The following is a 23,933-nucleotide window of genomic DNA, read 5'->3' on the forward strand; positions in this document are numbered from 1 at the left end:
TCTGGGGGTCCGTATCCACAGATCCCTGAAAGTTGCCTCACAGGTGTATAGGGTAGTTAAGAAAGCTTATGGGATGTTAGCATTCATAAGTCATGGGATCGAGTTTAAGAGCCGCGAGGTAATGATGCAGCTCTACAAAACTCTGGTTAGACCACACTTAGAGTACTGTGTCCAGTTCTGGTTGCCTCATTATAGGAAGGATGTGGAAGCGTTGGAAAGGGTGCAGAAGAGATTTACCAGGATGCTGCCTGGTTTAGATAGTATGCATTATGAGGAGAGACTAAAGGAGCTAGTCTTTACTCTTTGGAGAGAAGGACGATGAAAGGAGACATGATAGAGGTGTTCAAGATATTAGGAGGAATAGATAGAGTGGACAGCCAGCGCCTCCTTCCCAGGGCACCAATGCTCAATACAAGAGGGCATGGCTTTAAAGTAATGGGTGGGAAGTTCAAGGGGGATATCAGAGGAAGCTTTTTTACCCAGAGAGTAGTTGGGTCATGGAATGCGCTGCCTGGGGCGGTGGTGGAGACAGGTACATTGGTCAAATTCAAGACACTGCTAGATAAGCATATGGAGGAATTTAAAATAGAGAGATATGTGGGAGGAAGGGGTTAGATAGTCCTAGGCGAGGTTTAAAGGTCAGCACAACATTGTAGGCTGAAGGGCCTGTATTGTGCTGTACTGTTCTATGATTTTATGAAGACTTTGCCATTGGATGCAGTGCATACTGTGGGTAATATACACGGTAGACATACCATGCCAGTGGAGGAGGGAGTGAATGTTCAGCACAATGGATTGAGCCCCATTGAAACGCATTGCTTTGTCCTGCTGGGTCTTGAGTTTCTTCTGTACTGTTGGAGCTTAATGTAGCCAGGGAAGTGGAGGATGTTCCATCACATTTGTAGAATGCTATGTAGAAATTGAAAGTACTTGAGGAGTCAGAAGTTGAGTCACACACTGTTGAATACTCAGCCTCCATCCTTCCCTTTTAGCCATATTAATTATCTGTTTGCTGCTGGGCAGATGTCCAGCCGTGGGATTAATCAGCACTAGCTAGCTTCAACTGATCCATGCCATTCAAAAATTGCACGCCATGGACATACAGTAATATAAAAAACAGTGTGCTTGGACCTGGTTCGATGCTTCAGTCATAATAATGAGGTGGAAGAACAAATTTTATGGTGTGACCTGCAGTGTATTAAATAAGGGTAAGTTAATGGAACATCTTGATTCCAGCACACGTTGTCCAGCTCCATCCAATTTCTCCACCAGTTCTCAGTTCTGTGTTGAAGTGCCAACCATCATAATGTATTCAAACCTCGGAAGAGAGCTGGAATACAGATTGTTAACTCCAGAGAGCAAGGTATAGTCATTAACATAGTCAACAATTTGTTGATAACTCTGCAAAGGAATCACTAATATGGATTTCGATTTTATTCTCCTCACATAATGTTCAACAGCCCAGACAGCTGGTAACTATCAGGCTTTACAGAGAAATAATTGATTCATTATATTCTTGTATTTTTAACCCTGTCAACTTGTGCCAAATGGAATGTTGGTCATTATTATAGAAAGTCAATATATTGCTTGAAAGTCATTCACTTAACTTCCTTAAAAATCTAAATCAATGCCTGCTGTGCCCTACAAAAGTCAATGTTTGTGACTGATATTTTTATTTTTATTCCATTTGTCAAGAATAGGTTTTAAGTTGAATTTCAGCTGTGAGGGAGCAGTTGTTCTGATATAACCAGGCATTTAAAGAGGCTCAGAGACCAACATGCTTTATCTTAGCTACTTATCCAAAATCTATTAATTAAGTAGATGCATAGCAACTGGTCCAGTAATAACTCAAATATATCAGTAATTCTAACAGTCTTGACGTAATAATTTTACACATTTGCAGCATTTGGATTTTTATGCATTCAAATACTGCTACCGATTGTGAATTTGTTCATTTTCCACACTTCCCAAATTGTCGGCTCAGAAGCAGAGTTCCATCCAAGTTATTTTTACTACCTAGCTCTTCGTGACATTCTGGATTCCCATCAAGTTCAATTTTGCTTGTGCTATTTATGACTCTCTTTCTGATTTAATTATTGCATCTCCAACACAGATCTGTGAATGTACCGCTATACTGAACAGTTTTCTTTATATTTCTGAAATGGAATATGGATTCTTGCAGAAGTAGTTGAACAAATACTTTGCATTCTGCACCAACAGTATTAACTTCTGTTTGTCTTTGTGCTACTGGATACTTTTGAAGAGCTCGCCTTTTGAAATACCTGATGTTGAGAGCAGTTAAAGCGCTGTTCATAACAACTCTCTGATCACCACCAATTGCTATGGCCATGGTACAGATTTATCTTTCCGTCTGATGTTGAGGAAAGGAAATCAGATTCTGATTTAAATACAGTCTTTTAAGACTCTAAATATTAAAGATGTTATCATTTGCTTTTGAAGACTGAAAACTCTATTAGTTAGCTGAAAATGTAACAAGATAGTATCAATGGGCAATCAGAAAATGCAATTCAAATATCCCCCAAGGACTGTGATATCAATCCTTCATAGTCTCTGCCCTGTACTACATGGTACATACAGTTTGTCACTATCAAAGATCACAAGATCCCAACTCAAAGAAAAATCAACTCGCTTAACTCCCTTTACTAAAAAAAACATTGTTTCGTAAGTAGTTATATTGACCTACCAAGAACTAAAATGGCATCTGTTGTGATTAGTCCAGAACCTTAAAGGGTTTAAAAGATATCTGCCCTGAAATTCATACCTTGTTGGTAGCACCAGATGCTCTGCTCTGTGTTTTCTGCCTCCAGAGTTCATTCCATTGACTTAAAGGAATGAATTTCAGAAACCAAGTGCTATTCATTGTTACTACTATATAACATATTTAGCCTTATTGACTTGGAATAAAACTGTCAGCCATCACTTACAGGAATAATTGACTGAAAATTGTACTTCCGTTGACATCTCTGTTAAATATTTCTTTGGTGGCTCCTCCTTACATAATCATTGCCACCATTCTGTTTTTTTTATTTTGAAGAAAGCATGAACTACAGGAAAAAAAGATATTTGCAGAGACTTGCAGGTAGTGAGTGTGAGAGTTTTAGCTATATTATTTTAGCCACCACCCAACAGCTTGATCATTATGGCCTGGATTATGCTGGGAAACATCCACATTTCCCTGAGTGACTGTAAAATCTTTGGGATTTCCATGATTGTCAGCACAGATGCAGAAGTTCCAAAGTAACAGACAGCAAGCTCTTCACTGCTTTACTCATTACTCTCCAACGCTGAACTTAGGAGCATGAAATTGTAGTTACACCTACCCCTGTACCCACCAACCTCCGCCCCTCCCCCCCAAACACACACACAAACACACACTGTTAACGGAGTATTCACACAAATGTCCTGCTCTGCTTTGGATCGATGCAGAGTGCACTTTCCCATTTCAATAGAGGGGAACAGCTTGTTAATTTGGGATCTTCAAATTGTTTGAATTAATTTTCTAAACATTTTTTGTTCTTAATGTCTTCCAAAAATGTTCTAAACACTCAAATAATTTTTTGTTAATTTTTGAACATTAGAAACCTTCAAAAAGAGATATTGCCCAGGTACAGGATCACAGTGCCATGTTTTTGTGCACTAAATGCATTCTCAATGAAAAATTCAATCATGATTCAACATGCGAAATGTGCTGAGAACTATGAGGTTTACAGTTCTTCTCCATTCATTGGTCATGTTAAAGCAACTGGGACCCTGTAATGACTCATGGCATGTAACAGACACCTGGAAGCCCCTGTCCACCAATCTACCACTTGCACTTTCATCAGTCACCAACCCCAAGTATCTGCTGATATCCCTGCCAATCTTACAACACTAATCTACTATTAATCCAAGGTCCAGTGGTTATCCAAACCCAGAGCCCTGCGGACCTGACTATTAACTTTCCAGCTATCTGACCCCCTGATATCTGACCACTACCAATATTCCCTGATCCCTTCCAATCTTTTCTGACTGCTGACACCGAGCTATACACAACTCTCCCTTTGCACACCTCGATCTTTCTCAACAGCACCATCCAGCACCCCCAAAATGCAGATTTACCTGACTATCTTGCAATGGCAAAGCATGGAAAAGAAATACCTTTGTTTGTGCAAGGGCTGTTCAGTAGCATGACACTTTGTACACTTGTGAATTTTGCAGCAGTGAGCCCTCAAAGAAAATGGTTGTTGGTGCACCATCCTTACCTAGGGAGCAGAAAGCTTCACAGCTCTAACAGCTTAGTATAGGTAGATCTTCTTCTGAGCTCCCCCACCAATCCCTACCCTCAAATGATGGCATGAGAGATCAAGCCAGCTCTCCACCCATATACTGGTTACATGGATCACTCCAGATAAATTTGAACATTGTGTGAAAGTCATCTGGAATCACAGATGATTCACCACTGACCCAGAATTCTGCATCATAAGTTTTAAAATGGCTGCTGGAGACATTAGTTGTTGAATATTGGTATTAAATTCCTTTATCATCTTTACTGATGCAAGCATTAAGAGAAAAAGAAAACAAGAACTTGCGCTATTTAATGCCTTTTACAGCAATAAGGTGAGTGGACTGAATTTCAGACACAAGTATTGTGCTCTGACACAACCACAATAGCTAATTCTGTGCTATCAACCAGGGATGTATTTCCAGGCATAGTGCCTTCTCTGATTTCTTTAGTTCTGTCAACTTCTTGACATTTAGACTTTAAAATCTTGCATCACTGCCAACCTATCCTTTATATAACTGTTGTCAAGAGCTTCCAATTTATATTAACATATTTTGGCACTTAACTTCCTTTAGAAATTAGTCAATTTGGCATTTTGACATGCTTTTTAATTGTTAAGTCTTCCAAAAATCAAATATCAAACCAAATAAAATCAATTACAGATACCATTCATACGGATCAATTCATTACACAGTGCATCAAGGTAGTACAAGGTAAAACAATACAGACTGTAGAATAAAGTGTAACAACTACAGAGAAACTACCAGTGCAGGTAGACAATAGGTACAAGGTCATAACAGGGTAGATCGTGAGGTCAAGAGTCCATCTTATCATCCTAGGAACTGCTCAATAGTCTTATAACAGTAGGATAGAAGCTGTCCTTGAGCCTGGTGCTGTGTGCTTTCAGGCTTTTGTATCTTCTGCACGATGGAAGAAGCAAGAAGAGGGAAGGTCCAGGGTGGGTGGGGTCTTTGATTATGCTGCTTGCTTTACCAAGGCAGCGAGAAGTATAGACAGAGTCCGTGGAGGGGAGGCCAGTTTCCATGATGTGCTGAGCTGTTTCCACAACTCTGCAGTTTCTTGCGTTCATGGGCAGAGCAGTAGTCATACCAAGCCATGATGCATCTGGCTAGGATGCTTTCTATGGTGCATCGATAAAAATTGATGAGGGTTGATGGGGACATGCCAAATTTCTTTAGCCTCCTGAGGAAGTAGAGGTGCTGGTGGCCTTTCTTGGCTGTGGTGTCTACGTGATTGGACCAGAACAGGCTATTAATGATGATCATTCCTCGGAACTTGAACCCTCTCGACCACAGCACTGTTGATGTAGACAGGAGCGTGTGCACCACCCCCTTCCTGAAGTCAATGACCGGCTCTTTTGTTTTGCTGACACTGAGGGAAAGGTTGTCATCATGACACCATGTCACTAAGCTCTCTATCTCCTTCCTGTACTCTGACTCATCATTATTTGAGATTTGGCCCACTAAAGTGGTATCATCTGCAAAATTGCATATGGAGTTAGAGCAGAATCTGGCTACACAGTCACGAGTGTATAGGGAGTAGAGTAGAGGGCTGAGGACGCAGCCTTGTGGAGAACCAGTGTTAAGAATAATCGTGCTGGAGGTGTTGCTGCCTATCCTCACTGATTGCAGTCTGTTGGTCAAGAAGTCAGGGATCCAGCTGCAAAGAGATGTGTTGAGTCCCAGGTCCCAGAATTTGGAGATGAGTTTGCTTGGAATTATAGTATTGAAGGTGGAGCTGTAGTCAATAAACAATAGTCTAACATAGGTGTCTTTACTGTCCAGATGCTCCATATACTCGTTTCAGTGGTAGGTGAATTGCAGTGTGTCGAGGTTGTCTGGGAGGCTGGAGTTAATGCATGCCATGACCAGCCTCTTGAAGCACTTCATGGTGGTGGATGTCAGAGCCACTGGCCAGTAGTCATTAAGGCATGTTACCTTGTTTTTATTAGGTACTGGGATTAGGTACTGGGATGCTTCTTAAAGCAGTGGGAACCTCAGATTGAACCAGGGAGAGGTTAAAAATGTCTGCAAATACCCCCGCCAGCTGATCTGCACAAGATCTAAGGATACGGCCAGGGACACCATCTGGGCCAGATGCTTTCCACAGGTTCACTCTCCAGAAGTCCGATCTTAGGACCACAACGATGACTATGGGTTCATGTGCATTGGAGGCTTTTGGGGTGGATGGTGACATAACAATCCCCTTCTGTTCAAAATGTGCACAAAATGCATTAAACTCATCGAGAACGGATGCACTGTTTCAGCGATGCTGCCTGACTTTGTTTTGTAACCCGTTATAGCATGTCAGTCCTGCTGCAACTGACAGCTGGTCTGGGACTCGATTTTGGACTGGTATTGCCTCCTGGTACCCTGATAACTTTACAGAGGTTGTATCTCAATTTCTTGTATTGGTCAGGGTCACCTGATTTGACCGCTGCAGTCCTGGGGAGTGGCTCTCCCGATTCATCCATGGTTTCCAGTTTGGGAACACCCGGATTGTCCTCTTTGGTACACCATCCTCAACACACTTGCTGATAAAGTCCATGATGGTGGTGACATACTCATCTAGGCTGGTGGCTGAGTATTTGAACATGGATCAGTCTACCAACTTAAAGCAGTCACATAGAAGCTCATCTATTTCCTCAGACCAGCAATGTACGACTTTCTGTACTGGATCCTCCGGTCTCAGCTTCTGTTTGTATTCAGGGAGAAGGAGCACAGCCTGGTGGCCTGATTTACCAAAGTGTGGGCAGTGGGGTGGCTCGGTAGGCATCTTTGATAGTTGTACAGCAATGGTCAAGGGTGCTTGGGCCCCTGGTGGGACAGGAGACATTCTGGTAGTATTTTGATACACATTATTGAAGTTGGCCTGGTTGAAGTCACCAGCAAATGTAGAAATGGAGATTTTCTAGTCTCCAGAATCACTTCCAAATGACCAATGGAGGCAAATTTGACTTTGAGTGCCGGAGTAAAACTTGTTATTTTGACTCAATCAGCCATTAAGCACCTTTTCCACTGAAATCAATAAAAAAAGGAAAATGGGGGAGAAGTCCTTCAGGTGACCAAACCACTATTTCATGGTACTTTGGGCCTCATACACTGCTGATTTTTTGTACTGGTGGCCCATTAAACAAAACCAAGGCAGTGAGCGTACCTTAGTTCACCATCAAAGTATACCCATCGTTTTGAGCGGGTGGCTTTTCTCACCCCCAACTCAATCCACTTTACCCCCAAAACCATCCTCAAGGGATCGTACCAAAAACGACTGTTCACTTGAATATGTTTCAATGTACAATGGTGGAATAATACTATCCATGTACATTCTCTGCAGATGTTCAAAATGTGCAATGCATGCCTCATCAAGTTTTATAGTAAATTATCAAGAACAATAATGAGCTCACTGATTATCTTACAATGTAATTCCACAATAGTTCATTTTTCTTTACCTTTAAATGCTTTGATTTGAATAAGCAGGTTTGTTATACCACATGTTGTTGGCTACACAATGACACAATGCACACTGCACTTCTAAGTGAAAGGAATTGGTTTTAACATAGACCATTGCAGCACAGTACAGGCCCTTCGGCCCTCAATGTTGTGCCGACTTTTTATCCTGCTCTAATATCTATCTAACCCTTCCCTCCCACATAGCCCTCCATTTCTCTATCATTCATGTGGCTCTCTAAGAGTCTCTTTAATGTCGCTAATGTATCTGCCCCCACAACCTCTGCCAGCAGTGCGTTCTACGCACCCACCACTCTCTGTGTAAAAATACTTACCTTTGACATCCCCCTTATACCTTCTTCCAATCACCTTAAAATTATGCCCCCTCATGTTAGCCATTTACTCTGACAAACTTTGCTCTTGAGATGCCATCAACTCTACCACCACTAAATGTATTGTTCAGTGCAGGTCGCTTGAGAAGCAGATAGTGGGTCTTCCCCTTGAACAACTATAGTCCTGGTACTACATTCACAATTGTTATTGGACAGGTAATTCCAACAAAAGAGGAATGGTGTTATCTGTCCAAGTTAGGATATCAAATAACTTGAAACTGATGGTATTCTCAATATCCAACTGCTTTTGTTCTTTTGATAATAAAGGCTGCAGGAGAGGAGATGTGGTTGAAATAACCCTGATATGTTGCAGTAGAGTGTTCACTCACATATCAGACTCCACTGAGGTTCAAAATGTGAAGGTTTGTAGAGCTTTGCCTAATAGTTTCTGAAGTTAAAGTGTAACAACCATTCAAATGATTCCCTTTGTGTACAGCCCTGTGCTAGATCACTCAATTTAAAATCTATATCGGGTAATATCAACACTGTTGTATGAATTGCAGTACATCATTATAAAATAAGGTAGATGAGCTCATAGCGCAGTTAGAAATTGACAGATATGAAGTTGTGGGCATCACAGAGTCATGATTGAAAGAGGATCACAGTTGAGAGCTAAACATCCAAGGATGTCTATCGAAAAGACAGGCAGGTGGGCAGAGGGGGTGGGCTGGCTCTGTTGGTAAAAGGTAAAATAAAATCCTTAGCAAGAAGCGACATAGGATCAGAAGATACAGAATCCATGTGGGTAGAGTTAAGAAACTGCAAGGGTAAAAGACCCTGATGGGAATTATATACAGGCCTCCGAATAGTAGCCAGGGTGTGGGGTACAAATTACAACAGCAGATAGAAAAGGCATGTAAAAAAAGGGCAATGTTATGGTGGTCGTGGGGATTTCAATATGTGGATAGATTGGGAAAATCAGGTTGGTACTGGATGCCAAGGGAAGGAATTTGTAGAATGCCTACAGGATGGCTTTTCAGTGCAGCTTGTGGCTGAGCCCACTAGGGAAAAGGCAATTCTGAATTTGGTGTTGCGCAATGAACCAGGTTTGATTAGGGAGCGCAAGGTAAAGAACCCTTAGGAGGCAGTGATCATAATATGATAAAATTTACCCTGCAGTTTGAGAGGGAGAAGCTAAAATCAGATGTATCGGTATTACAGTTGAGTAAAGGTAACTACAGAGGCATGAGAGAGGAAATGGCCAAAGTTGATTGGAAGGGAACCCTAGCTGGGATGACGGTAGAGCAGCAATGGCAGGAGTTTCTGGGAGTAATTCGGAAGACGCAGCATCAGTTCATCCCAAAGAAGAAGCAGCATTCTAAAGGGAGGATGAGGCAACTGTGGCTAACAAGGGAAGTCAAAGACAGCATAAAAGCAAAAGAGAGGGCATACAATATTGCAAAAATTAGTGGGGAGTTACAGGATTGGAAAGCTTTTAAAAACCAACAGAAGGCAACTAAAAAAGCAATAAGGGGAGAAAAGATGACATATGAAGGTAAGCTAGCCAATAATATAAAAGAGGATACCAAAAGTTTTTTCAGATATATAAAAAGAGTAAAAGAGAGGCAAGAGTGGCATCGGACCACTGGAAAATGACGCTGGAGAGATAGTAATGGGGAACAAAGAAATGGCGGCTGAAGTGAAGAAGTATTTTGCATCAGTCTTCACTGTGGAAGACATCAGCGACACAGAAATTTGAGAGAGTCAGGGGGCAGAAGTGAGTGTCGTCGCTCTTACTAAAGAGAAGGTGCTTGGGAAGTTGAAAGGTCTGAAGGCAGATAAATCACCTGAACTGGATGGACTACACCCCACAGTTCTGAAAGAGGTAGCTGAAGAGATTGTGGAGAGGTATTAGTAGTGATCTTTCAAGAATCACTAGAGTCAGGAATGGTTCTGGAAGGCTAGAAAATCGCACATGTCACTCCACTCTTTAAGAAGGGAGGGAGGCAAAAGACAGGAAATTATAGGCCAGTGAGCCTGACTTAAGTGGTTGGTAAGATGTCAGAGTCCATTATTAAGGATGAGGTTTCAGGGTACTTGGAAGCTCATGATAAAATAGTCTGAAGTCAGCATGGTTTCCTTGAGGGGAGATCTTGCCTGACAAATCTGTTGGAATTCTTTGAGGAAGTAACAGGCAGGATAGACAAAGGAGAGTCAGTAGTTGTTGTTTACTTGGATGTTCAGAATGCCTTTGACAAGGTGCCACACATGACGCTGCTAGATAGGAGCCCATGGTATTACAGGAAAGGTACTACCATGGATAGAAGATTGGCTGACCGGCAGAAGGCAAAGAGTGGGAATAAAGGGGACCTTTTCTGGTTGGCTGCCAGTGACTAGTGGTGTTCTGCAGGGGTCGGTGTTGGGTCTGCTACTTTTCACATTATGCGTTAATGATCTGGATGATGGAACTGAGGGCTTTCTGGCCAGGTTTGCAGATGATACAAAGATAGGTGGAGGGACAGGTAGTGTTGAGGAAGCAGGGAGTCTTCAGAAGGATTTGGACAGGTTGGGAAAATGGGCAAAGAAGTGGCAGATAGAATACAGCATAGGCAAGTGTATAGTCATGCACTTCAGTAGAAGGAATAAAGGTGTAGATTATTTTCTAAATGGGGAGCAAATTCAGAAATCGGAGGTGTCAAGGGACTTGGGAGTCCTATTGCAGGATTCCCTAAAGGTTAACTTGCAGGTTGAATCAGTAGTAAGGAAGGCCAATGCAATGTTGGACCAGAGGACTAGAATATAAAAGCAAAGATGTAATGCTGAGACTTTATAAGGCATTGGCCAGATCACATTTGGAGTATTGTGAGCAGTTTTGGGCCCCATATCTAAGGACGGATGTGCTGGCATTGGGGAGGGTCCAGAGGAGGTTTACAAGAATGATCCTGGGAATGAAAGGGTTAACACACGAGGAGCATTTGATGGCTCTGGGCCTGTATTCACTGGAGTTTAAAAGGATGAGAGCATGTCTCATTGAAACCTACCGAATATTGAGAGGCCTGGATAGAGTGGACGTGGAGAGAATGTTTCCAGTAGTGGGAGAGTCCAGGACCAGAGGGCACAGCCTCAGAATAGAAGGACGTCCCTTCAGAAAAGAGGAAGTTCCTTAACCAGAGGGTGGTGAATCTGTGGAATTCATTGCCACGGACGGCTGTGCATGCCAAGTCATTGGGTATATTTTAAGCGGAGGTTGATAGGTTCCTGATTAGTAAGGGTGTCAAAGGTTACAGGGATAAGGCAGGAGAATGGGATTGAGAAGGAAAAATAAATCAGCCATGATGGAATGACAGAGCAGACTCAAAGGGCTAATTCTGCTCCTGTGTCTTATGGTCTTATAAAGATCTTTATTGCATGATTCAAATTCATTGTAGTTTATTCACAGAAATAAAAATTGTTTGCATAAACTCTGTTCATATCAGTTTTCAGAGTTGACGGTTTGCAGATGAATCCTGCTGTTGTGTTGGGAGTACTCTATTACCATGCTTCTCCATGCTAGGAACAATTCACCCTTGTTAGCACATCTATAACAGGATAGCCCTAATTAACTCTGTGGCTGAAAGGGTTATGAGGTTGGAACACACTTGCACCGCTCTGGTGAGTAAAGCGTTGCTATGGTGAAATGCAAACCTTTAACATACAGCAGTGCAATGAACTTTGATAAGGACATGACAAAGCCACATCAAATAAATTATTTGCTGCAAGCCTATTGTTAATGACATACTTTTTTGTGGCATCTTTGTAATGGGATTGTTTCATAATGTTTCAGTACATTTCAAAGTCCAGACCCTAACTCTCCCAAAAGATACGTTTAATAAAGCGATATTTCAGCTCAAATTAATTCTCATGGCACTTTAAGTGGGTAAATGACAAGCTATGGTTTAAACTTATCTTCTCAGATGCTGACAGAGTGGAACTGTGGTTCAAATGTACAAGTGTAAAATCATCATTTCAGCTATAAATAAGAAAGGGATACTGGCATATCCAGCCTACACCTGAAAACATACACGATTTACTACACATACTAAATAGACTACTAAACGAAGATTTTAGCATGGGGTAAAATTCAAATTTCGCTAAGAATTACTGGTGTCACAGATCAGCAGCTGTGATGTGACTCTATCTGGAATAGGTCTTGGATCAAGATATCTTCCAAGACTCCTTTAAAAGTATAGCCAGAAATTATCTTGACTTTTGAATGGTATTCAAAATGCAGTTTATAGTTGTCACTTAAGGAAGCTTCAAATGGTAACGCTAAATCACCTGTAATGTTGACAGGTGTAAATCCAGCTCTCATTTTGCCATCAGCTAGTGAATGTCTTTGTAGGAGAACAAAGTGAAAACTGCATTGTTGGCCAAGATGAATCCTCCGAGCACCAATCAAAGCATGCACCACAAAAGGCAGCCATTCACTTTTGATAGCATGGAACTTTCATCCGCTTAGGAGTGGCTTACCCTCACATCAAGGTGGTTCTCCATCACTCCGGTGAGAGTTAGCCTGCCTTGTTTACATAATATCAAAGTCAGCCTTTAAGGAAAACCCATAAAAGGATAGTTTATTTATGACTATAAAGAGCAGCAAGACTAATCACATAATATACACTTCACCTCTATACATTGCAGGATGATAAAACCATAATACCACTCAAAGTAATATCTTTACTTACACAGATCTAAGATTTATAGCATCAGAATTGCATTCATTGTTACAGGAACCGAGAAAGCTGACTTCCATTTTTCCAGAACCATCGTGAACCAAATAGAAAAGATGGGCAAATGGACCAGGAAAGGGTGGCTGAATTTTAACAAGATCTTAGCAACAAAGGAATTCAGCAGAATCTCAGAGAATGATTCAATGATACCAAATATGTTGTCACGTTGGCAATCAGACTCAAAAACCAAGTTTGTGGTGTCACTGAAAGCAGTCCATTCAACCTGATAACTTGCTGCAAATACTAACATTTTCCTTCTTGATCTCCCAGAAACAATGCAAGCTATGTAATTAATTAGTAAGCTAGTAAAAAGGTTTGTTCTACTGCTGGAATGATCTAACCCTTCTGTAATCAAAACAAAAGATGCTGGAAACATTCAGCAGGTCAGGCAACATTTGTGGAAAGAGAAACTGAGTTAATGTTTCAAATTGAAGGCTGTTTGTCAGAACTGGAATAGTGAAAAACAATTTAGTTTTAAGTTGTAGAGAGAGTAGGGGAAGGATGGTTAGGACAATGGGAATATCTTCGATAGGATTGCTGTGGTCATAAACTGTTGATGAAGCTATCCGGTTGATTAGTTAATTAGGGTAGCTAGAGAAAGAGAGATTGAAAACAAAGGAAATGCAAAAGGTGTGAAATGAAAAGCTGTAAGAAATGCCCAGTAAGTCATGCTGAACTAGTGAAGAGAGGAAAAACTGAGTCGAATTGGCAAATTTTGACACAAACAGAGAAAGCAAAGCTTTTGAAGTTATTGAAGTCAATATTGAGCCTGGAAGTCTACAACGTTGCCCAGACGGAAGATGAGGTGCTCTTTGTCAAGCTTCCATTAGGCAACATTATAACAATGCAGGAGACCACAGATAGATAGGTCAAAGTGGGAATGAGATGGAGAATTAAAAGTGATAGGCAACTGGAAACTCAGGGTCGTCCCTGAGTTTCAGGTGCACTGCAAAGCAGTCACCCAATCTGTGTTTAACTCTCTTTCCCATTTGATATCAATGAATTCAATGGATCTACTCTGTTTCACAGTATCTTCCTGAAACATCAAGTCCTTTAGCTATGTTATGCTTCCTCAACCAGCTATTCCTTCACTGAATCAAAACTACATTTCATTCCTCTTTAGGATTTATTTCCTCTGAGAATTGTTTTAGATAAGGCCAGTAAGCAAGCTCCAAAACAATAAAGACTTGGCACACGAATCCACCCATTTCCTTCATTTTCAATCTCTCTCTCTCTCTCTCTCTCTCTCTCTCTCTCTCTCTAGCTACCCTAATTAACTAATCAACCAGATAGCTTCATCAACAGTTTATGACCACAGCAATCCTATCGAAGATATTCCCATTGTCCTAACCACAAATGCAAGAGTTTTTTAAAAATTCTGTTTTAAGCTTGTTGGGTTTTAATTTTATAATCAAGTACTTAAACTCAATTAAAATAATATTGTTGGTACATTTTGTATATTCTAATTCATGAAATCAGTTCATTTAGGTTTGGCTTTCAAAATAGATGGTCTCAATAATTCAGAAGGTATCCAAAATCTCGGGTTATTAAATTTTACATTCTCGTTTGGTTTTGTTGATATCAATCTTTGACTCAAAGATGAGGTTCAAGCTCCACTTCAGGAGCTTGAACCCCACAGGACTGAATAAATTGTGAGAAGGATAAAGGCCATTCAGCCCTTCATAGCTGCCGTCTACACTGGCTCTTGATTTGGAAATTTCTATGGCTGAAAAAGCCCATTTCTGCGCTGTGCGTTTCTATGATTCTAAGGATGCAGGCTGATGGAGCGAGGCAAGGTGAACTCAATACTTGTCTACTGGGAGTGCAACACATCTGGGTTTCTGGGACTGGGTTTCAATCCAAGCCCCAAAGCAATACAATTTTTGTGTAATGATGTGATTGGCATCCTTTGCAAAATTTCCTTTTTTTTTTGCAGAGGAAACTGGGATTCCCTTTCTTTTGCCCTCACTCCCCTATCCACCCCCTGCCCTCATTACCCCACCCACCCACACAACCACTTCATCAGAGTTAATATCAAAGCTCATCGTCTTCATCATTCCCCAGCTCCAGTTTTCTTCATGTATGAATCTTGCTGTTTTACTTGTCCCTTCAGTGCTCTCCTTATAGTATTTTGATTTCAAATGTAGCAGCTCAGCTTCACGTTATCAACTGGTAGCATTCTTATCCTGGGTCGATAGGCTGTGGGATGAAGTCCCATTCTACAGCCTTGAGCACAAAGTTTAAGCAGACACTCTGGTGAAGTACTAAATCTGTGCTGCACTGTTAGAAGTCCTACTTTTTGGATCAGAGGTTAAACCGAAACCTCATCTACTCTCACATGAGGTTATAAAAGAACAGAGGAACTACCTTGGGTGTTCCGACCAACATTTATCCCTCATTCAACATCACTATTGTGGATTTACTGTTTTTTTATCATATGACAGTTTGCAAGAGCTTACAGTGCACAGACTGACTTCTAGGTTTCCTACTGCCAAACAGTGACTACAGTTCAAAAGTACTGCAGTGGCTGGAACATGCTCTGGGTTGTACTGAGACATTGAAAGACAGTCTTTCTTTTCTTTCTTTCTCTGCACTAATCTGCACCTCCCACCTTTTCTCTGTATCTTCCTGCAAACAAGTTCCTTCATTCCCTTTCACTGCTGTGACTCCTAATTTGTGATCATCAGTGCACTTCAAATTCATTAATTCATGTGTCCTTGGCCAAATCATTTACCCACACCTACTAATCCATAAACAAAGCTATTTTCTGTTACTGAGTGGGTAAGTGACATGCTCTGATTGTGCTGCACACACCATCCAACACAAACACCTTCACATCCTAACCATCGCCCTTGCAATGTCTCACCTCCTCACATCACTTCAATAAACTTTATTTTTTACAAATCTGTTCCTGTATACCATTATCTAATTTTCCCAATCTGATTTAAATAATTGTCCATAACTACCCTTTCTAAGTTAATCATCTTCTCCACATTTATAAAATCACTCCCTCACATTTCTTCATTTTACTAATGAAAGGCCTAAGTTTCTCCACATTTTCCGCATACTTTCGACACAAGGATTCAGTCTTGTACTTTGCCACTTTAAACATCTCCATTGCCTATAAATGACCAGAAATTAGCACAGTTCCCAAGATGTGGTCTAACCAATGGTGCTGAGGTCAAGAGGATAGAGATCTTCAAGTTCCTAGGAATGAACATCACCAATAGCCTGTCCTGATCCAACCACATCGATGCCACAGCCAAGAAAGCTCACCAGCACCTCTACTTCCTCAGGAGGCTAAAGAAATTTGGCATGTCCCCTTTGACGTTCACCAACTTTTATCGATGCACCATAGAAAGCATCCTATCTGAATGCATCACAGCTTGGCATGGCAACTCCTCTGCCCAGGACCTCAAGAAACTGCAGAGTTGTGGACAAAGCTCAGCTCATCACGGAAACCAGCCTCCCCTCCATGGACTCCATATACCTCTCTCTTCCTTGGTGAAGCAGCCAGCATAATCAAAGACCCCACCCACCTGGGTTGTTCCCTCTTCTCTCCTCTCCCATCAGGCTGAAGATAACAGGAATCTGAGGGCACATATCACCAGGCTCAAGGACAGCTTCCATCCCACGGTGATAAGACTATTGAACAGTTCCCTTATACGATGAGGTGGACTCATGACCTCACAATCTACCTTGTAACTTGTTTGACCTTGCACCTTATTGTCTACCTGCAATGCACTTCCCTGTAGCTGTGACACTTTACTCTGTATTCTGTTGTTGTTTTTACCCTGTATTACCTCAATGCACTCTGTACTACCTCAATGCACTGTGTAATTAATTGATTTGTACAAACAGTATGCAAGGCAAGTTTTTCGCTGTACCTCAGTACAAGTGACAATAATAAACCAATACAATCTGGTTAAACCTTCACCTGTCCTGTATTCCACCATTTTGATGGAGTAATTCAATATTCTGCTGGCTTTATAATTAATGCTGTGTATTGGTGAACATGAAGTGAATCAGCTCTGCTAAGACACCTGGGCCTCTCAATGTTATTTTTACCATTACTCATTCAGTATGCATGTTACCCATTTTTCTATTCTTCGTGTGGTACTTGCAAATAGTGCAAAAGAGGAATAATGAGGTAGGGTTCATGGACCATTCAGAAATCTGATGGTGGAGAGGAAGAAGCTGTTCCTGAGACATTGAGTGTGGGTCTTCAGGCTCCTGTACCTCCTCCCCAATAATAGTAACGTGAAGAGGGCATGTCACAGATGGTGAGGGCCCTTAATGATGGGTGCAGTCTTCTTGAGACACCACCTCTTGAAGATGTCCTTGATGGAGGGGAGGGTTGTGCCCGTGATGGAGCTGGCTGAGTCTACAACCCTCTGCAAATCTCTTTTGATCCTGCACATTGGAACCTCCACACCAGGCAGTGAAGCAACTAGTCAGAATACTCTCCACTGCACATCTGTAGAAATTTGCAGGAGTCTCTGGTGATTTACCAAATCTCCTCAAACTCCTAATGAAATAGAGCCACTGGCATGCCTTCTTCATAATTGCATCAATGTGTTGAGCCCAAGATAGATCCTCTGAGATGTTGACGCCCAAGAACTTGAAGCTGCTCACCCTTTCCACCGCTGACCTCTCAACAAGGACTAGTGTGGGTTCTTCCAATTTCTCCTTCCTGAAGTCCACAATAAATTCCTTGGTCTCGATGACGTTGAGTGTGAGGTTATTGTTGCAACAGCACTCAACCAGCTGATCTATCTCACTCCTCCTCATCGCTATCTGAGATTCTACCAACCACAGTGGTGTCATCGGTGAATTTATAGATGGGATTTGAGCTGTGCCTAGCCACACAGTCATGAGTGCAGAGAGAGTGGAGCGGTGGGCTAAGCACACATCCTCGAGGTGCACCTGTGTTGATTGTCAGCGATAAGGAGATGTTACTACCGATCTGCACTGACTGAGGTCTCCCAATAAGGAAGTCGAGGATCCATTTGCAAAGGGAGGTACAGAGCCCCCGTTTTGAAGCTGGTAGGATACCTGACAGTGCATGTGGCTGAATAGTTTGTGAGGTGGTGTGCTCCATGCACCGCTTACATAAGGCTTCTGTGTCCTGCCAATGGACAGCCATGAGGTTCCCAATTCCTTCCTGAATGCTTCTTTCTATGTTGAGCAATCAAAGGCCAGGGATTCCCCAGAATCAGTGGGGATGTTGCAATTTTTCTAAGGAGGCTTTTTTCATCATCTTTAAACCTTTTTCTCTGTCCATCTGGTAATATTTTGCTGTGACTGAGCTCAGGATAGAGTGCCTGTTTCGGACCTCCCCAGTTGAACCAAATGGGAATAACCAGGGCCTCAGTACTGGGGAGGTTGACATGAGAGTGCACACTGATGTTACTATGCTTATCCTCCCAATTTGGAGGATTTTTAGGAGACAGCTTTACTGGTATATTTCCAGGTCCTTGACATTGCTAATCCAAGTCTCAGAAGCATATAGGAGGCAAGGATAGTCGACACATATGCCTACATTTTTGTTGACTTTGACATTACTCAGCCCCCATCCAAACTCAACCCACAAAATTCACCAGATTAAAATTTTCCTCTATGTCTCACTTGCAACAATATTTTTGCTCTACACAGCATACTTAGGTTTCATATTTATTCTATTCTTGTTTGCATGACTTTTCAGCTACAGACAATATTGATACTTCTGTACTATGAGAGATATATTTCTGTGGGCTTTTCCTAACGATCCTGTAATTACACTCTATTAACACTCTAATATCACACTGCAGTACCATGTGTTTTTAAATTGAAGAAATGTGGGCTCAAAAAGGAAAGCACATCCAGAGAGGGCGCTTTCTGTTCAAACATTTCCTCAGTGTCTTTGTGAAAGAGTGAATTCATAAGTATATAGAATCATATAGCACAAAAACAGGCCAAGACTGTATTGACCATGCACCCAGTTATAGTAATATTATACTACACCTGCTTTATTGTCCCTAGATCCCCTTAATCTTCCCTAAGATTCTACCTGTTCTACCCTTCCAAGCCTTCAGATTTGCTTGCTGTTGTTTTGTGACATTTTTTGTTTCTTTTCTTTTCAATCTCTTGATGTGCACAATACCTGTTTGAGTTTGTGAGCAGCCTCGTTCATTTAAATCGGACCCCAGTGCAAATCAGCCTGGGAGCTGATCCAGACATCTAAAAAGTGTGCCACCAATTTAATACTACAGCAGAAATTGAGTGGGGATTACAGACTCAAAAAACTTATTCAAAGTAAGTACTAATCCCAAGAACATGAGGAACCTGAACTAATTAGTTAAGAAATGGCAATTAACTTGGGCCGTTTCAACAATCAAGTTCTTTCAGCTGATTTTGCTACCTCCTTATCTCCACACCCTCAGAAATCCTCCAAGTAAATATTCTTTTGATAATGTCATTAAGATTCCCAGTTTAAACAACATAATATATAATTAGAATGAATAAAAAGAGGGTAAAAATGCATCACAATTCTTTGTGACTCTCTTGAAAAGGCATCATGTTGCTTACATTCCTTTCTAAGCCTCTAAAGGGCTCTTATCAAAGTGGCACAATTCAACTGACAGGCTCTTGGTTGTACATTTTAATGAAGGAACATACATTATTGCCTATAAGAGGCACCAGAAGTCACACCAACATGACACTGGCAATGGAAAAAAAACACAATGACAAACACGCAACAAGTTGGAAGCTCATTATGAATATTGTTTCCTGAACTCCTGGAATAAGCCAGACTCTGAAGGGATGAAATATATCTCTGGAAGTTGCCTATCTTGTGCTATGACAAATCATTCATCCATATTACACTTCATCTAAATAGCTTTTTCTTTCATTCCATTGCCATTTCATTTTACTCAACTCCCACTACTAGGCAAAATGAATTTTAACGTGTAGTTGCCTCAAGAATAGTGAAACCCATCGGCAGAACCCTTGTCTAATCAATCCTCTTATGCACTGCAACAAAATTTATTTAATCATGACTAGGAGGTGAATAAAGTCTAATAACATTTATTGAAAAATAATCACAAAATTAATTAAACATATGTCCAATCCAATGAAGAACCACTGACATTTACAACACAGAAGCAATTTAAAATTAATCCCACTGCCTCCACTTACCACTGGTCCGGTAAACTTCAATTCATCCAAAACTCCAGTGGTCTTATTTTAATTTAGGGCAAATTAATTTAGGGTCACATTCACGAATCACCCCTGACCACCATTGGCAACGCCTCATTTTTAAAAATGAAATTGCTGGAAATACTCAGATCAATGCCTGACCTGAAGTTCTGGTTTATATTCTCTGTAGTTGCTGCCTGAATTGCTGAGTATTTCCATCACATTTTGTTTTATTTTACATTTTAAGTATTTTGCTTATATCAAATGTAAAATTATCATCCTTGTTTTCAAAACCCTCACTGGCTTCATCACACTATTCATCTCTGTAATATCCTCCAACACTGCAGGTCCCAGAACAAACACCTCCAGTTCCAGCCACTTATTCAATTGCTCCACCATTGCTGACTGTGCCTTCAGCTGCCTTGACCCTTAGCTGCAGAGTTCCATCCTTAAACCTCACTGTCTCTCTATCGCTACCTCTTCCTCTGAGACACAAAACCTCCCATCGATCACTCCTGTTGTTCCTGACTACCCAAGGAATTCTTCCAATCAAATAGCAAAAGTGAATGCCTTGCCCACCTCTGGCCACCCCATTGCACCTGCCAAGTTACCTACATAGCAGTACCACCAGGTGTGACCCAGCACTCACCTTCTAAACTACCTTCACAATAATGTCCAGGTGCTTATAACATCAGAATGATACTGTATGTGTCATTCCATTTAGGCCTCTACCTGCCAGGCAACTTGCAAGTTGGCACGGGTTAAATGCTGTCAATCAATGACATTGGGCCATTGTTTCATTGGTTGGTGTGTGGATAACTCCATCCACACACCAACCTCAACTTGCAGTATGTAATTAATATTGCCCCTTTGAAGTCATACCTGAAGGGATGCAGAGTGGAATACTGCAGATTCAATGCTTGCACCCTTGTTGTTTATTATCTGGATGAAAATTCTGATGTAGAAATAAGTTGTAGATTTGCAGTGCACATTAAAATAAGGCAAGTCATTTTGGTGCAGGATGGACTTATCAACTTGCAAAAGTAAATAAAACAATTATATGAACAGGCAGACAAATGAAAAATGAAATTTAACACTGAAAGATGTAAAGTATTGAATTCTAGGATGTAAAATAACCAAGTTAACAACAAATGGAATAGAACTCACAGACATACATAAAATAAGGAAGCTGGGTGTAATAACTGTCTCATCATGTACAGTATCTAGACAATAGGGAGAAACAATTAAGAACCTAAATAAAAGACTGGAATACATTGTGAGAAAACAGGAATATAAATTTACAGAGAATTCTCAAGGGTTCATAAAGCATTTACTTACTTTTATTTTTCAAAATATGGATATCATTGGCAAGGCTAGCATTTATCACTCATTCCTAATTGCCCTTGAGAAGGTAATAATCAGCTGAATTCTCGCACTTCTGCGATCCTTCTAATGAAGTACTGCCATAATGCTATTGGGTAGGGAGTTATGGATATTAGACCCAATGTTGATGACAGACAGTGTACCCTTACACTACATGCACTTCTGAGTGGTGGAGGTCATGGGTTTGGGAAGTGCTGTCAGAGTAGTCATGGGGAGTAATGAGCAAAGCCCACACTGAGAATAGAGTGTAAAATTTCGTTAGCTATACTTAAAGAAGGACATAAAAACAATAAGGGGACACAGAGAACCATAACAAGAATTTTCAGACTGATTCGACCGAGTTATGAGGAAGTATTAAAGATTCATCAGGCTCACAGGCTGCCCCATGATCCGTTCTCTGTCGTCTTATTCAACAACGTCCCTTATTAGATTCCATTCCAGCCAATTCCAATGCAGCCTGTACATCATTTCCCGTTTGTAAACTTTTACTTTAATCAGATGTGTCTTAGAATTGACCGTCTCTTACATGATGCCACCAGTGACATACAATCTCCAAATCAACCTGGAGCTTAGCTCCAAATCATGGGAAAAAAACACCACTCCTACTATCACATCGCCAATCTCCTATAGATGAGCAGATGACTTCCACACTAATCCCCATACTTTTCTCATCCCCTTATCATTCAGATCCATTGTTCCCCAAGCCCCATGCAACAAACATCGTCATCTGGTTTCGCTGCATGCTTCCTCTGTTCCTTTGCTATTACGTCTTTGTGTTTTCCTGCTCCTGCCACACCAGGAGTAACAGAGTAATTATATTCGGGGAAACTCTCCCTTAACCTCTTCACCTTCACACCACTGTCCCCCGCTGCAAAGGTCTATGCACGATCTTGTTCTTTGAGCAGATGACCAAAAATACAGATAAAGTTCTCTCTTCAACCTACCTGGTCCTCCAACCTTTTCAAAGCTTCTTGGAAAATTTATTCCACAAAATATGCCAGAAATGTGAATGTTATTGTTGTGCAGACAGTTAAATAATGTATTCTATAATTTCTATGCCCCATGCTGTCCTATATCTGGCCCTCTCTGCTTTTGATTTATACTGAGAGACAATTAAGGGAAAAAGCTGCAGCTTTACATTGCTTTATCACAACCCTTGGTAGTTTTAATTGCTTGCTAATGAAAACCACAAACAAAATGGGTATTATGGATTGCCAGATGATATGAGCATTTAAATGATATGTGGGAGGTTTAGCAGAGAGTCTAAGTACTGGGCACAGAAACAAACTCCCTACCTTCAACACATGAAGGCTGAGCCCGAGTTGTACCAGCAACCTGGCCTGGGAAACAAGAGCATTTCACGGTTTGTGACCGTTCTTCAATTCGGTTCTTATTGCAGCACCGGTGCACAGCAACGACCTCACATGTGCCCTGTTTGACCTGATGTCCTGCAACGAGAGGAAAAGCATGAATAGTACATTACTTACTTTATTATAAATAGTTCAAAGAGAGCCGATTTATAGCACTCACTTCAACCACTGACACTGACATAAAGTGTTCTAACTGGGTGAGAGGCTAGACAAGACTGAAATGTCAACTCCATTAGGCTTTCGATCCGTCTTCAATCTCAAAAATTGGATGTGAATTCCTTTGTCGTTATTCAATAACCTGGGGCAGTTAAAATAATTCAGCACAGCACTAAGATTAACATAATTCAGCAGACCTAAATAACAGTTGTAAAATAATATTTATCAGTAGCTACTGAAAAGCTTGTTAAATCAAAGGTGGTACTCTCAAAAAAATTCTTAATTAATAAATGCTAACTCACTTCCTAAATGTACAGTAAAAGAGGTAAATGTAATCTGTTCAATGTATTTATTTTGTCCCCTCTTTTTGCTACTGCACTCTCCCTTGTTAACCACCATTTCACAGGATGGGAAGAAGGCAAAGAAAACAGGCAGGTGGTTTCACAGCCTCTGCCTTGAACACCATGAAAGACAGTTGGTGAGGCAACTGTGTCCCCCAATGGTATTGCCAGCAAATGCAGAATCACAGATGTGAGCCACATGTTCTGCTCACTGAAACACCAGCATGGCTCCAGGGCAGAAAATACATTGCAAGAAGAAAGTGAACTCTTTTAATGAATGATTATCAAATTATGACTGAGTATTGTACAAATAAAGAGAGAGACAGAGAAGTCTCTAAGGAGCACAAACAGAAGCATCGCCCATTCAGACTGAACTGTCAGAGCAGGAAAAATATTCTTTAATCTAAAAGAACATTCATATAATCCCAGTGAGAAAAGTATTCTCTTCACAGAGACTTCCCTGAACTAACTAATTGTTTATTGTATAAGGCTCATTCCTATGGCCCAAGATGTATAAATAATTATTCTATAATTAAGATATGGTCAATCAAGTTATATTGATAGTTACCAGGATGTCTTAAAGGAGTCTGGATATTTACAGTGTTTGCCACTGTTAGCTTAACTCCTGCCTCATCATGTGCTATTTATTCAGAAACCCTG

At 41.0% G+C, this 23,933-nt stretch overlaps 1 protein-coding gene across 1 annotated transcript in view; it reads right to left on the minus strand.

Moving 5' to 3' along the window:
- Positions 1-23,933, minus strand: part of LOC127571347 (chemokine-like protein TAFA-4) — a 125,365-nt gene that overhangs the window by 29,006 nt on the left and 72,426 nt on the right. Inside the window, exon 2 of the mRNA XM_052017636.1 lies at positions 22,702-22,854. Coding sequence (XP_051873596.1) covers positions 22,702-22,854 — 153 coding nt within the window. The remainder of the gene's footprint in view (positions 1-22,701; positions 22,855-23,933) is intronic.

The sequence above is a fragment of the Pristis pectinata genome, chromosome 6 (genome assembly GCF_009764475.1).
Source record: "Pristis pectinata isolate sPriPec2 chromosome 6, sPriPec2.1.pri, whole genome shotgun sequence".
NCBI classification, from domain to species: Eukaryota; Metazoa; Chordata; class Chondrichthyes; order Rhinopristiformes; family Pristidae; genus Pristis; species Pristis pectinata.